Below are 15,723 nucleotides of genomic sequence, written 5' to 3' on the forward strand. Positions count from 1 at the left end.
TATAGCGCTGTGTAACTGTGCTTACTACATAAATAAGTAGAAATAGCTTCTAATAAGTATATTTGTTCCTAGACATCTCAGCATTGAGGAGTCAGATCCTTGTTACTAGAAGTTACATGAGGGTGAGAGGTGGCCTGCGTGAGTCACCGAGACATTGAGGATGGACAAGGACAGGAGTCGCACAACTGAGAGGATACTAAATCTCACCCTGGAGATCATCTACCTGCTGACTGGGGAGGTGAGGGGATCTGGAAGTATCACTGTGACATCACTTATATCAGAGGTTCTCAAACTCTGTCCTCAGGAGCCCACGCAGTGCATGTTTTGCAGGTAACCCAGCAGGTGCACAGGTGTATTAATTACTCACTGACACATTTGAAAAGGTCCACAGGTGGAGCTAATAATTTCACTTGCGATTCTGTGAGAAGACCAGCAAAACATGCACTGTGTGGGCCCCCGAGGACCGAGTTTGAGAACCTCTGACTTATATCTATACTAATAATACAGGGACATGACTGGGGAGGTGAGGGAATCTGGGAGCATCACAGTGTCATCACTTATCTCTATAGTAATAATACAAGGACATGACTGGGGAGGGGAGGGGGATCTGGTAATGTCACTGTGACATCACATATCAATAATAATACAGGGACATGACTGGAGGTGATCTGGGAGCGTCACAGTGACATCAGTTATAGCTATAGTAATAATATAGGGACATTACTAGAGAAATTTAGTGATCTAGAAGTGTATGCAGTGATAGTGTATTTTCCAATACTCAGGGTTACACTGTAGTGAAGAAGACATCTGAAGAGTGTGAGACACTCAGCAGCTGCCCCCGTGTGTCAGGAGGACTGAGCAGGACCCAGAGCCCCATCCCGGTGCCTCCGCCTCACTCACTGATACATGAGAGGCACAATGACCAGAAGATCCTGGAACTCACCAACAAGATCATACAGCTGCTGACTGGAGAGGTGACTGCTGGGAATTGGACATTATACAGTAACACCAGGGGATGTGTTTTTGGGATGACTGTATCATTGTGTGTGTCAGGTTCCTATAAGGTGTGAGGATGTCACTATTTCTCCGTGCAGGAGTGGGAGTATGAAGAGGAACACAAGGACCTGTACAAGGACGTGATGATGGAGAATCACCGGCCCCTCACATCACTGGGTAAGAGGAGACTGTCATGTAGTGTAATGGAGAGATCAGCTATGGGGCCACCTAGATACACATCATCTGATAATCACATATATACAATGTACTCAGTCACTGTGTGTCTCCTACAGATGGGGCCAGTAACAGGAATACCCCAGAGAGATGTCCCCGTCCTCTTTATTCCCAGGATCACACAGAGGAGAATCACAGTGTCACACAGGAGGGTCAGGTAGGTGGGATATAGGATGTCAAATACATCCTATACCAAAGCATTTTCACTATATCAGTTCACAAGCAGGGGTACTTTTTGAGATGTTCAGAGGTATTTGAAAAATGTTCTGTAATGGTGGAACTGGTGCAGGATTTCCTGGTGGTAATTAGACAAACACGAAAGCCCCAGGCACCACAGTAGGACCCTGACAACAACATGATAACCACTATACCTGTAAAGAAAGCAGATGGGGATTACCATTTTATTGTAAATTTTACATTTTTAAATTGTAATATGTGACAAATATATGGGCAATTAGTTCCATTGTGCTATATATTTTCTCATACGTCTTAGAGGATGCTGGGGACGCTTCAAGAACCATGGGGTATAGACGGGATCCGCAGGAGACATGGGCACTTTAAGACTGTTAAGGGGTGTGAACTGGCTCCTCCCTCTATGCCCCTGCTCCAGACTCCAGTTTAGATCTGTGCCCAGGCAGACTGGATGCACTCTGAGGAGCTCTACGGAGTTTCTCTGAAAAGACTTTATGTTAGGTTTTTTATTTTCAGGGAGGACTGCTGGCACCAGTCTCCCTGCATCGTGGAACTTAGGGGAGAGAAGTCAGACCTACTTCTAGTGAGTTAAAGTCTCTGCTTCTTGGCTACAGGACACCATTAGCTCCTGATGGTTTTGAACACTAGGTACGCCTAGGGGTTCACTCCCAGAGCCGGCCGTCACCCCCCTTGCAGAGCCAGAAGTCAGAAGACAGGTGAGTAGAAGAAGAAAAGAAAACTTCAGTGACTGCTTCTGAGGTGCCGCACAGCGATTGCGCTGCGCGCCGTGCTCCCACACACAGCGGCACGACAGGGTGCGGGGGGGGGAGGGGGGCGCCCTGGGCAGCATAAAACTCCTCATTAAGGCTGGCAAAGTGGAAAATAAGTGCCTAGGCACTAAATCCTAACCCGCGCCAGTGTAATTATTGCAAAAAATAGCGGGGCTGAAGCGCCCCATTAAGGGGGCGGGGCTTAGCCCTCACAGCTCTCCTCAGCGCCATTTTCTCTTCACAGAGCTGCAGAGACGCTGGTCCTTCCTCAACACTACTGTACCAGTAACTGGGTGCAAAACGGGCGGGGGGGGGGGGGGCAGTTAATTTGGTGCAAATATAAGTATTATAAAAGCGCTACAGGTCTGAAGCTTTATATTAACGATTCAGAACCGGGATTGGGCGCTGAGTTGTGAGCTGGCAAACTCCCTCTGTGTTTCTCTGACAGGCTGTACTGTGGGTCTGTCCCCTTGTTGCCCAGTGGGTGTCGGTACGCAAGTGTCGGCATTTCTGAGGCGGAGTGCTCTTCCCAGGAGGAGACTGTGTTAGGGACAGAAACGGCTGTGGGAGTGACCCTGTCGGCACCGCCGACTCCTGATTGGGCAAATGTGTTGAATGCCTTGAATGCTAATGTGTCTCTTATTAATAAGAGATTAGATAGATCTGAATCTCAGAACCAGGCATGGAAGAAATCTGTGGAGGATGTGTTATCACAGGTTCAGACCCTGTTGGGGTCACCTAAACGTTCGTTTGCTCAGTTGGCAGACACAGATACCGACACGGACACTGACTCCAGTGTCGACTATAGTGATGCCAGATTAGACCCAAAATTGGCAAAGAACATTCAGTATATGATTGTGGCAATAAAAGATGTGTTACATATCACTTAAGACCCTGTGGTTCCTGATACTGGGGTCTGTATGTATAAGGTAAAGAAGCCTGGGGTAACGTTTACTCCCTCTCATGAACTGAATACTCTGTTTGAAAAAAATGTGGGAAAATCCTGACAAAAAGTTACTGATTCCCAAAAAGATTCAGGTGGCGTATCCGTTCCCCTCTGGGGATAGAGAAAAGTGGGAGTCATCCCCCATTGTGGACAAGGCTCTATCACGGTTGTCAAAAAAAGGTGGCTTAACCGTCTCCTGACACGGCAACCCTTAAGGATCCTGCGGATCGTAGACAGGAAATACATTAAAATCCATTTACGTCACCACGGGTACACTGCTCAGACCAACCATCGCATCTGCGTGGGTGAGTAGTGCTATCGAAAAGTGGGCAGAGAACTTGTCATCTGATATAGATACCCTAGATAGGGATAGTATCCTGTTAACTCTGGTTATATCAAGGATGCTGCGGCCTACCTAAAGGAGGCGGCGAGAGATATTGGCATTTTGGGATCGGAAGCCAGTGCCATGGCGGTTTCAGCTAGGAGGGCATTGGGGATTCATCAATGGAATGCTGATGCTGACTCTAAGAAAGTTATGGAGTCTCTCCCATATAAAGGTAGTGTCTTTTTTGGTGAGGGTCTCACTGATTTGGTATCTACGGCTACCGCGGATAAGTCTTCATTTTTGCCTTATGTTCCTCCACAACAAAAGAAAGCTCACCAATTTCAGATGCAGTCCTTTCGGCCAAATAAATACAAAAAAGGCTGAGGTTATTCCTTCCTTGCTAATAGGGGAAGAGGAAAAGGTAAAAGATCTTCGGCTGTGGCAGGTTCCCAGGAGCAGAAGCCCTCCCTGGTTTCTGCCAAATCCACCGCATGATGCGGGAGTCCGCACCGGTGGGGGCATGTCTCAAACTCTTCAGTCAATTCTGGGCTCGTTCGGCCCTGGACCCATGGGTTTTAGAAATTAGTGTCCCAGGGGTACAAATTGGAGTTTCAAGACGTTCCCCCTCACCGATTTTTCAAATCGGCCTTACCAGCTTCTCTTCCGGACAGGAAGGTTGTATGCGATGCAATACAAAAGTTGTGTCTAAATCAAGTCATTATCAGGGTTCCTCCGTCTCAACAGGGAGAAGGCTTTTATTCAAGCCTGTTGGTGGTCCCGAAGCCGGACGGTTCGGTCAGACCAATTCTGAACCTGAAGTCCCTCAATCTTTACCTAAGAAAATTCAAATTCAAGCTGGAATCTCTCCGAGCTGTTATCTCCAGTCTGGAGGAAGGGGATTTCATGGTGTCGGTCGACGTAAAGGATGCCTACTTACACATCCCCATATTTCCTCCGCATCAGGCTTACCTGAGGTTTGCTATTCAGGATTGTCATTACCAATTTCAGACGTTACCGTTTGGTCTGTCCACGGCTCCGAGGATTTTCACCAAGGTAATGGCGGAAATGATGGTTCACCTTCGCAAGCAAGGAGTCGCAATTATCCCGTACTTGGACGATCTCCTGATTAAAGGCGAGATCCAAAGACAAGCTGGTGCAGGACATTACGCTCTTCCTGACAGTTCTACAACAACATGGTTGGATCCTAAACTTGCCAAAGTCACAGTTGAATCCGACGAAATGGCTGTCGTTTTTGGGAATGATTCTGGACACCGCATTACAGAGAGTTTTTCTTCCAGAAGAAAGGGCTCTGGAAATTCAGAGTTTGGTCAAACAAATTCTGAAACCAGTGTCAATCCATCAATGCACTCGATTGCTGGGGAAGATGGTGGCGGCCTACGAGGCCATTCAATTTGGCAGATTCCATGCCAGAGTGTTTCAATAGGACCTGTTGGACAAGTGGTCCGGATCCCATCTGCACATGCACTGGAAAATAATCCTGTCCGCCAAGACCAGAATCTCGCTCCTGTGGTGGCTGCACAGCTCTCACCTCCTACAGGGATGCAGGTACGGGATCCAGGACTGGATTTTAGTAACCACGGATGAGAGTCTCCGAGGCTGGCAAGCAGTCACACAGGGGGAAACCTTCCAGGGAAAATGGTCAAGCCAGGAAGTTTGTCTGCACATAAACGTTCTAGAGTTAAGGGTCATTTACAATGGTCTTCTTCAAGCGGAACGTCTTCTTCACAACCTGCCCGTCCTAATACAGTCGGACAACATAGCAGTAGTGCACATAAACCGCCAGGGTGGAACAAAGAGCAGGGCGGCAATGGCAGAGGCCACAAAAGTTCTCCGCTGGGCGGAAAGACATACAAGCGCTCTGTCAGTAATCTTCATTCCAGGAGTGGACAACTGGGAAGCAGACTTCCTCAGCAGGCACGATCTCCATCCAGGAGAGTGGGGTCTTCATCAAGAGGTCTTCACAGAAGTGACAAGTCTTTGGGGAATTCCTCAAATAGTCATGATGGCGTTTCGCCTCAACAAGAAACTTCAGAGATATTGTTCCAGGTCGAGGGACCCACAAGCAATAGCAGTGGACGCACTGGTGACACCGTGGGTGTTTCAGTCGGTGTACGTGTTCCCTCCGCTTCCACTCATTCCAAAGGTGCTAAAGATCATAAGAAGAACAAAGGTTCAGGCGATCCTCATTGTTCCGGACTGGCCAAGGAGGGCTTGGTATCCAGATCTTCAGGAATTACTCAAAAGAGATCCCTGGCCTCTTCCTCTAAAAGAGGATCTGTTACAGCAGGGGCTCTGCGTATATCATGACTTACCGCGGCTACGTTTGACGGCTTGGCGGTTGAACGCCGGATCCTAGCCCGAAAGGGTATTCATAGTGAAGTCATTCCCACACTTCTTCAGGCTAGAAAAGGAGTAACGTCTAAACATTATCACCGTATTTGGAAAAAATATGTGTCTTGGTGTGAATCCAAGAAGGCTCCTACAGTAGAATTTCAGCTTGGGCGTTTTCTCCATTTCCTGCAAGCAGGTGTGGATGCGGGCCTAAAGTTAGACTCGATTAAAGTACAAATTTCGGCCTTATTGGTTTTCTTTGAGAAACAATTGGCCTCCTTTTCAGAAGTTCAGACTTTCGTGAAAGGAGTTTTGCACATCCAACCTCCATTTGTGCCCCCAGTGGCACCATGGGATCTTAACGTGGTGTTGCATTTCCTTCAGTCACATTGGTTTGAACCTTGAAATTTCTCACTTGGAAAGTGGTCATGCTATTGGATTTAGCATCCGCAAGGCGGGTGTCTGAGTTAGAGTCTTTGTCTCACAAGAGACCTTATTTAATCTTCCATGAAGATAGAGAGGAGTTGAGGACTCATCAACAATTTCTGCCGAAGGTGGTTTCATCGTTCCACATGAACCAGCCTATGGTGGTACCGGTTGCTACTGACGCCTTCGCGGAGTCAAAATCTCTCGATGTTGTCAGGGCCTTAAAGATTTATGTCACCAGAACGGCTCATCTTAGGAAAACGGAAGCTCTGTTTGTCCTTTATGCTGCCGACAAGATTGGGACACCTGCTTCCAATCATACTATTGCGCGCTGAATCTGTAATACGATTCAGCATGCTCATTTTACAGCTGGATTGCTGTTACGAAATCGATGATGGCCCACTCTACCAGAAAAGTGGGCTCATCCTGGGCGGCTGCCCGGGGTGTCTTGGCATTACAACTCTGCCGAGCAGCTACTTGGTCAGGTTTAAACACTTTTGCGAAATTTTACAAGTTTGATACCCTGGCTGATGAGGACCTCATGTTTGGTCAATCGGTGCTGCAGAGTCATCCGCACTCTCCCACCCGTTCTAGAGTTTTGGTATAAACCCCATAGTTCTTGAAGCATCCCCAGCATCCCCTAGGACGTATGAGAAAATAGGATTTTAATACCTACCGGTAAATCCTTTTCTCTTAGTCCGTAGAGGATGCTGGGCGCCCGTCTCAGTGCGGACTCAATCTGCAGTTATTAGTTATGTTTACACACAGGTTGTGTTTCTTTTATAGTCGGCCTGTTGCGACATGGTTCATGCCGTTGACTGGAGTTCTGTTAAATGCCATGTTGTACGGCATGTTTATGGTGTGAGCTGGTATGTATCTCACCTTAGTTTTAACAATAAATCCTTTTCCTCGAAATGTCCTTCTCCCTGGGCACAGTTCCTATAACTGGAGTCTGGAGGAGGGGCATAGAGGGAGGAGCCAGGTTACACCCCTTAAAAGTCTTAAAGGGCCCATGTCTCCTGTGGATCCCGTCTATACCCCATGGTTCTTGAAGCGTTCCCAGCATCCTCTACGGACTAAGAGAAAAGGATTTACCAGTAGGTATTAAAATCCTATTTTACTCTTGATTATTGCACATGTATTGCTTTTATATATAACAGTGCCTAAGTATTTTATTTATTAGCAATTATGTTCATTACAAACATACTGATTTGCAAATGTTAAGGGTAGAAATAACACACCTGAACTGCAAGGGGGTTACCCAGACAGGACTTGATTGAGAACCTTTTGCACTATATGATCTTTACAGAAGCTGGGAGAAGAAGAGAAGTATTTGACTGTTATTAAGGTCGAAGATATAGAGGGCGAAGAAGAGATGTATGTGAGGGATAATCAGCAGTGTAAGGAGGAAAAAGTTCTTACAGCTATCAGCACAGGTGAGTAATAAGCACGTATTGCAGAAAAAAAGTCACATATTCTCCTTGTTCAGTCACTACAATGGTCGCTAATGCTGAGCCCTCCTCTATCAGTATAAACTAAGGATGGAGATGTATCTCCCCAGTTGGGGAGTCAGGAGCCATCAGCCCCTATAATACTCCTGCTCTCCCCCTCACATCATGTCACTGTGTGTTACCAGCCCAGAGATCTGACCAGTCTCCTCCCCACACTCTGGTGTATCTCATACATCAGGAGCCATCAGCCCCTATTATACTCCTGCTCTCCCCCTCACATCATGTCACTGTGTGTTACCAGCCCAGAGATCTGACCAGTCTCCTCCCCACACTCTGGTGTATCTCATACATCAGGAGCCATCAGCCCCTATTATACTCCTGCTCTCCCCCTCACATCATGTCACTGTGTGTTACCAGCCCAGAGATCTGACCAGTTTCCTCCCCACACTCTCTGGTGTATCTCATACATCAGGAGCCATCATCCCCTATTATACTCCTGCTCTCGCCCTCACATCATGTCACTGTGTGTTACCAGCCCAGAGATCTGACCAGTTACCTCCTCACCCTCTCTGGTGTATCTCATACATCAGGAGCTATCAGTCCCTATTATTATACTCCTGCTCTACCCTCACATCATGTCACTATGTGTTACCAGACAAGAGATCTGACCAGTCTCCTCCCACACTCTCTGGTGTATCTCATACATCAGCAGCCATCAGCCCCTATTATACTCCTGCTCTCCCCCTCACTTCATGTCACTGTGTCCTACCAGCCCAGAGATCTGACCAGTCCATCAGTTACAATCTCATTTGTGATCTGCTCATGTTAGAGAAACAATGGCTCTTGGAATAATCTACATGGCTGACTTCAGGTACCTTCCTGTGGTATTGCTTCCTATTCATGCAGAAACGGACCTTCATTGTAGACTAGTCTTGTGTGGAGGTCATAACTTCAAAATGAACAGTTCATCAAATGGACCTGGCTTTGCCGTTAAACTAATTATTGCTTTCAATCTAATGACTATCTCACCGCACTCGTGCCAGCCTTTTAAAGATTTCATCTTAACCAGCAAAAAGACTTACCGGCTTCTGTGTCCTGAGCCTACAACCCAACAAGAGGAAAGGCTACACATTTTAGATTTAGAAAGATCGATATCCAGAAAGGGCCACACATTGTAGCTTTAGTAAGGAAGATTTTTGTATATCTTGCCAAAACAAATTATGGAAATCTCATTCTTCATTCTTCCAGAATGTCCACAAAGAGTTGTAACAGTCTGGAGTTATTGAATTAGAGTCCAGTGGCTGGAAGGAAGGTGGGACACTAGAGGATAGTGCAGTAATGGGTAGTCAACGGCAGCAAGGTCTGGTAAAGATAAGCAAATCAGGCCAATGTGTAGTCGAGGATAGTCGGAGATCAGTACGTGAATAGTAGATAACAGGATGCAGGAACTACATTACTGGCATGAGCACTATCTGGGCAGAGAGCTGTCCATCAGCCAGAATAGCTCAGTCAGCAGAGCAGCTGCCTCCAGAGTCAAGAACTCCGAGTTTTAATCCTGACATGTGTAGGCTCCTACAGAAAGTACCCTACGAAAGGTGAACAAGGCATGTAGTTACTCAGACTTACAAGATAGGCTAATAATCATTCAGGTCACATTTAATTGGGGCTATTGCAACTTCTTGGGCTGCAGTTCGTCTTCCCCAATTCCAGAGTTATACAATGTGGAAAGAAAATACTTCAAGTTATGGAGCAATAGGTCTGTTTCAGTGCTTGATTTTCCCTTTTTCTCAAACAAACACACACATACATACATACATACATACATACATACATACATACATACATACATACATTAACTGCTTTGGTAAATTCCATAAGGATTCTGCAAAATAAACATATTATGAACCCTGATAATTTTCTTTCTTTGAAGAACTCCATAGCAGCCCAATCTTTCGCTCCCTTGTATGTGTTTTGATTTTTTAGAACCAGCTTGTAAAGTCATCTCAGACAAAAAAAAGTAGGGAGAAGGTTAGTGTTGGAACTTCCAGAGTGTGAACTATTACCTGTCTTTCTTCTTCAGGGTCTATGGTTTCCACAGGGTTAACACTGGGGTATGCTTGGTGGTTGGTGGAGACCAGGACAAAGCACTGAACAGCAAAGCTTTTGAGCATCCCAGGATGCACTGGGTCCCTCTCCCCTCACACCCCACCCCCAGATCATGCTCTTCCGTTTTTGTTTGGTGCCAGCAGGAGTTGGTCACCAGTGACGAGTGGGGCTGCATCATACAGCCCACGCTTTTTAACGTTTTACTTTTTATTGAGCAAACAACACTTGGCAGTTCAAAGGATGCCAGCGCTGCTGCTCCATCACCCCCACTTGCGCCACGACACCAGCCACGGCTTGGTGATTTCGGTGGAACCCTGGCACCTTCCGCTAGCAGAGACACACAGGGGTAACCAAGACTGCGGCCGGAACCATGGGGGACAGGTAAGATTGGTTCCCGCTCGCAGGACCCACGATCGCAGCAATCCTATGCCACCGATCCCAGGAGACGGACCGGCAGCACTGATGTGGTCCCAGACCTTTGCATGACCCTGGGACCCACTAGACCAACAGGGTTTAACAGTACTGGTGCTGGGAACTAAATTACAGGCCAGGGAATGGTGGTGGATGTCAGCAAAGGGAGGTCAGCGCTTCGCCAGCAGCCCACCTCCCAGCCCAGGGCTCCATTCCACTGAGGTCTTCCCACGCTGGGCTGCTCCTTTCTCACCATCCTTCCTTACAGAGACACTGGGAAGCCATTACAGAGCTTTGCAGGTCTCCAGGAACGCTGGGCTGGGTCACCCTGTATATCTCTCCTTGCAGTCAGGTTATACACAGCGCCGCATCCTGCCAGCTCTAATCTAATAGCTCAGTAGTTGATATTAGAGATGAGCGGATTCGGTTTTACTCGGTTTTACTCGGTTCTCAAAACCGAATCTTATTGGCTCACGGATGTCACGTGTTTTGGATAGCCAACAAGATTCGGTTTTGAGAACCGAGTAAAACCGAGTAAAACCGAATCCGCTCATCTCTAGTTGATATCAGTGCCCACTGCAGTTAAATTGTATTTCTGCATTGTATATGACTTATGCTAGCTCTGCACGCCGTATTGTTTGACTTTGTTCATTGAAGGCAGATTCTGACACTTAGAAAACCCTGGAAGCACTTCCATTTTATGGTGTATTTCTGTGTTGGACCAGAATTGGACAAGATTATCAATGACCTGGCAACTTCTAAAACAGCTTGCCTACCATCAGACTCTTCTACGTGGCTTCGGACTTAATCCTTTTGGTTCTTTCGCCCGCAGGGCAAGGCCAGACCTTCCCTAGGCAGTCCTTCTCCGTAAAGGCTGCTATGCCTAAACCCAGACAAGCCTTGACAGCTAGGCACCCAACTACCAAACCTAAGGATCAACAACTGCCTGACGGTGTGGGACTCCCCCTGGGGGACTCCAGGGTGGGAGGCATACTCCTTCAGTTCGCCCATGGATCACAACAAACTCCTGGGTTCAAGAAGTGGTCTCTCGCGGGTACGCTTCCTCCTTCCTCAAGTGTGCCCCCAGACAATACTTTCCTACCAGTCCACCAGCAGACCTCAACAAGGCCAGGACTCTGAGGATGGTCATTCACTCCTTACTGCAATCAGGCGTGATGTCTCAACAGGGGTTCTATTCTACCCTCTTTTCAGTTCAGAGACCCAATAGGTCTCACCGTCCCATCCTCAAATCTAAAGTTACTGATGAAATTATCTCAAGGTGCCCAGGTTTTGAATGGAAACTTCCTGTTCCATTGTCCTGACTATGTGGCATGGGGACTTTATGGTCTCCCCGGATATACAGGATGCATACCTCCTATGTACCTGTAGCACCCTGTCATCAACAATACCTTTAATTTGCTGTCCTCCGTCAGCATTTCCAGTTTCAGGCCCTACCCTTCGGACTTTCCATCGCCCTCAAGGGTGTTCACTAAACTGACGGCAGTCGTGACTGCTCAGCTTTGACGACAGGGAATACGTATACTCCCTTACCTGGACGATCTCTTTCTGGTTCATTCTCCACAAGTTCTCCACCAGAATCTACAGGTGACAATTTCATTTCTTCAGAGTCACAGTTGGCTAATTAACTGGGCCAAGTCCTCTCTCATCCCATCTTAGAGGATGCTCCATCTAGGAGCTCTGCTGGATGCTCATGTCCAACACATCTTCCTTCCTCCAGAGAGGATTGCAGCACTACAATTGCGCATTCACAACCTGCTTCAGAGTCGCAGGGTTTCTACTCACTCAGCAGTGTAAACCCTGGGCTCCATGGTATCCGCCTTCGACATGGTGGAATGCCGTCAATTCCACTCCATGCCTCTCCAACAAATAATACTCTCCAGGTGGAATGGACAACCCCAGCAGATCAAGTCTCGACAATAGTTCTGCCTCAGGAAGTCTTAACGTCCCTCTCCTGGTGGTCATACACTCCTAACCTGGACAAGGTTCATCCATTCTGGATTCCACACTGGATTCTTCTAACCATGGATGCCAGCCTCCAAGGGTGGGGAGCTGTCATGGGCAGTCACTCCTTTTCAAGGCCGCTGGTTCTGATCAATGTCCTGGAACTTTGGGTAGTTAAGAAGGCATTTCAGATGGCTCAGTACCTTCTTCACGGTTCTCCTGTGCAAGTGCAGACAGACAACGCCAACAGTGGCTTATGGGCCTAATTCAGACATGATTGCAACAGCAAACTTTTTCTCTAATGGGCACCCATGTGCAGTACAGGTGGAGCAGATGTAACATGTGCAGAGAGAGTTATATTTGGGTGGGGTGTGTTCAAACTGAAATCTAAAAATTGCAATGTAAAAATAAAGCAGCCAGTATTTATCCGGCACAGAAACAAAAATAATCCACCCAAATCAACTCTCTGCACATGTTATGTGCCCCACCTGCAGTGCACATGGTTTTGCTTTTGCTATCAGGTCTGATTTAGGCCCTATATCAATCGGCAGGGAGGATAGTGTTCCTTGTAGGCCAGTGATGGCTAACCTTGACACTCCAGCTGTTGTTAAACTACACATCCCAGCATGCCCCGCTACAGTTTTGCTATTTGTCCATGCTAAAACTGATGCAGGGCATGCTGGGATGTGTAGTTCAACAACAGCTGGAGTGTCAAGGTTAGCCATCACTGTTGTAGGCTGTTTCAGCAGGGTGACGCACCCGGCCAATTTTTTAAAAGTGAAAAAGCATCCTGCTCTTTTTCAGTGCTCCAAACAGGATAATAAATCGCCCTCTTGTATACAGCATGCAATAGTCAGAGTGCACGTTACAAGGTAGTTGTCTACTCCTTGCCCACCACTGAACTTGGAACACAATTTATATCTTTAGCAAAATGGATGGTAGAGGAGGGACTGTAAATGGCATCACTCTGATAAAGAAGGAAAGAACAGGGTAAGCAGTGAGCATGCACTGCTTACGGTAGTTCCCTAGTAGAAGTACATAATTATTTTGTACTGTACCTATATAGTTTAACCCTCTGCTTAACTTCTCTGTTTTATAACACATACGCATTATAACTACTTTGGCACTGGGGAAGACATTTCTAATCATTTACTTATTATGTATATGCTACAGTCGTTCTTTCAAGAAGACTGGACATATACAGTATTTTTCTCAATACCGATGTTGGGTGTTACATGGGTGTCATATATGCATGTAGGGGATATACGATACGCTAAGGGAAAAGTATATGTATAAAAACTATAAACGTGCTATGCTTTGTGCACAAAGCATCACCTCAACAATGTACCTTTCAAAATGAATGTGTGCCTCCTCAATGATCAGCATCCTATCCTAAAAAATCAGAGAGTGAACACTAAAGGAACTCTCAGTGCATGAAGCGACAAGGAGTCTAGCCTGGCCGGAACGCCATCTTCATGATCCTCATCCCGGGGGTACTCAACTGGGAAGCAGACTTCCTCAGTCGACAAGATGTGAACGCCGGAGATTGGTCTCTACACCCAGATGTCTTTCAGCTTCTGGTGAACAAATGGGGTCTTCCAGACGTGGACTTCATCATGGCCTCCAGACAAAACCACAAGGTACCCATGTACAAGGCCAGGACTTGAGATCCGGACGCAGCCTTCGTGGATGCACAACAGACCTATGGAACTTACGTCGGGCTTATTTTTTCCTGACAGTATCTCTTCCCAGAGAACTCCGCAAATTCAAAGAGGAAGGTGGCAGGATCATCCTAGTGGCTCTGGCATGACCCAGGCGCCATTGGTTCACAGACCTCCAGTGTCTCTCCATAGACAAGCCTTTCTCCTCTCCTTTTCGACCAGATCTTTTATCACAGGGTCCTTGTCTACACCCGGATCTAGCTAGCTTGTCTTTGACGGCGTAGCTCTTGACTCATCCATCCTAAGGGATAAGTGATTTTCCAGTGCGGTTCTACAAACCATGCTTCGTTTTCAGAAGCCGGCATCAGCTAGTATTTATTACAGTGTCTTGCACTCTTACTTTCAGTGGTGTGTTTATCGCCACTATAATCCTCAAGTGTTTCAAATTCATAGACTTCTGGCATTTCTACAGGCAGACCTCACCATGGGTCTCTGCCTTGCCTCTCTTTAAAGTTCGGCCTCTGCTCTGTCCATCTGGCTCCAGCAGAGACTTGCTCCCTTACGAGATGTACGTACCTTCCTGTAGTGGGTTCTCCGGATACAACCTACCTTTGTTCCTGCAGTGGCTCCTTGGGATTTGTCCTTGGTTCTTTGGGCCTTACAACACCCTCCATTTTAACCATTACATACTGTGGACCTCAAATGGTTAACCACCAAGACTATCTTAATATTGGCTATCACCTCAACCTGCAGAGTCTCTGATGTGGGGGCACTCTCCTGTAGTCCCCCCTTTTTGATTTTTCATAATGACAGGGCTGTCCTTTTGGACTAAGCAGGGATACCTACCTAAGGTAGTATCCAAGTTCCATATCAACAAACTTATTGTACCGGCCTTCTGTGTACATGGGCTTTCACAAGTGGAAGCTTTTTTTGGACGTAGTTCGTTTTTTGCAGATCTGCATGGACCGAACTAGTTCCATTCGAAAAATTCAGTCTCCGCTCACTCTACTCGGTCTGTGGATCCTTTGTGGGAAGTCCACCATAGCGCATCTGCTGAACAACTATGCAATGCTGCTACCTGGTCGTCTGCCCACACATTTCTTAGGGTCTATACCTTTGATACATTTGCCTCTCAGGATGCAACCTCTGGACGCAATGTCCTCCTTTCAACTTAGCATTCCTTCCCTAGTACAACTACTTAGGGACATCCCCAGTATTAACCCTGTGGAGACCATGGACCCTGAAGAAGAAAATGAGAGTTATGGTAAAACTTTCCCTTGTAAACTATTTTTCTTCGAAGTTTATGGGATCCACAGGGCGCCCACCCTGATGCACCTAGCTTCAATGGGTTACTTTTTTTGAATGCCAGTTCCTTTCTCCTGTAAGCGAGAGTGTGTTTCCGGTGTGCACCATTCTTTCTTCTCTCCTCTCCAGCTCCTACTTTAGGCTTATTAAGTTAAACTGAAGAGCTGTGGGTGGGGTATGATGGGAGAAGGGACCCAGTGCAGCCTGGGAGGCTCAAAAGCTTTGCTGTTCGGTGCCAGTCATAGTCTCCACCAAGCATACCCCAGTGTTCAGGGTTGTATGTTTTGCGCTCAGCCCCTTAGGTAGTATGTGTTTACTTAAAATCACAAGATGTGAAGTTCAATGCAAAATGAAATAAAACAAGACAAAACAAACTGATGCAAAACTGGAAATAATCAGAAGTTCACGAACTGACACAATTATCAATGATCTCTATGCAGGTTGTCCAGCGATGGATTGAATGCAGGAAACATATCTTGTCTTTCCCCACCCTGGGGGTCAGTGTCCGTATACAGTATGTCACTAGGAAAAAGTTCTGCTGTGAACCAGCTGTAGATAGTTTATAGTTTTAAGGTTTGCTGTTATC

The 15,723-nt window shown here is 46.8% G+C and overlaps 1 protein-coding gene across 3 annotated transcripts in view; it reads left to right on the forward strand.

The window, feature by feature from the left end:
- Positions 1 to 15,723, forward strand: part of LOC134983978 (oocyte zinc finger protein XlCOF8.4-like) — a 34,469-nt gene that overhangs the window by 15,243 nt on the left and 3,503 nt on the right. For all 3 annotated transcript variants that reach the window (XM_063949631.1, XM_063949630.1, XM_063949629.1), the window contains 5 exons: positions 73 to 238; positions 783 to 974; positions 1,095 to 1,173; positions 1,290 to 1,387; positions 7,551 to 7,677. In XM_063949631.1, the coding sequence (XP_063805701.1) occupies positions 161 to 238; positions 783 to 974; positions 1,095 to 1,173; positions 1,290 to 1,387; positions 7,551 to 7,677 (574 nt within the window). In that variant the 5' untranslated portion in view covers positions 73 to 160. The remainder of the gene's footprint in view (positions 1 to 72; positions 239 to 782; positions 975 to 1,094; positions 1,174 to 1,289; positions 1,388 to 7,550; positions 7,678 to 15,723) is intronic.

Source organism: Pseudophryne corroboree (assembly GCF_028390025.1).
Source record: "Pseudophryne corroboree isolate aPseCor3 chromosome 3 unlocalized genomic scaffold, aPseCor3.hap2 SUPER_3_unloc_3, whole genome shotgun sequence".
Classification (NCBI taxonomy): domain Eukaryota; kingdom Metazoa; phylum Chordata; class Amphibia; order Anura; family Myobatrachidae; genus Pseudophryne; species Pseudophryne corroboree.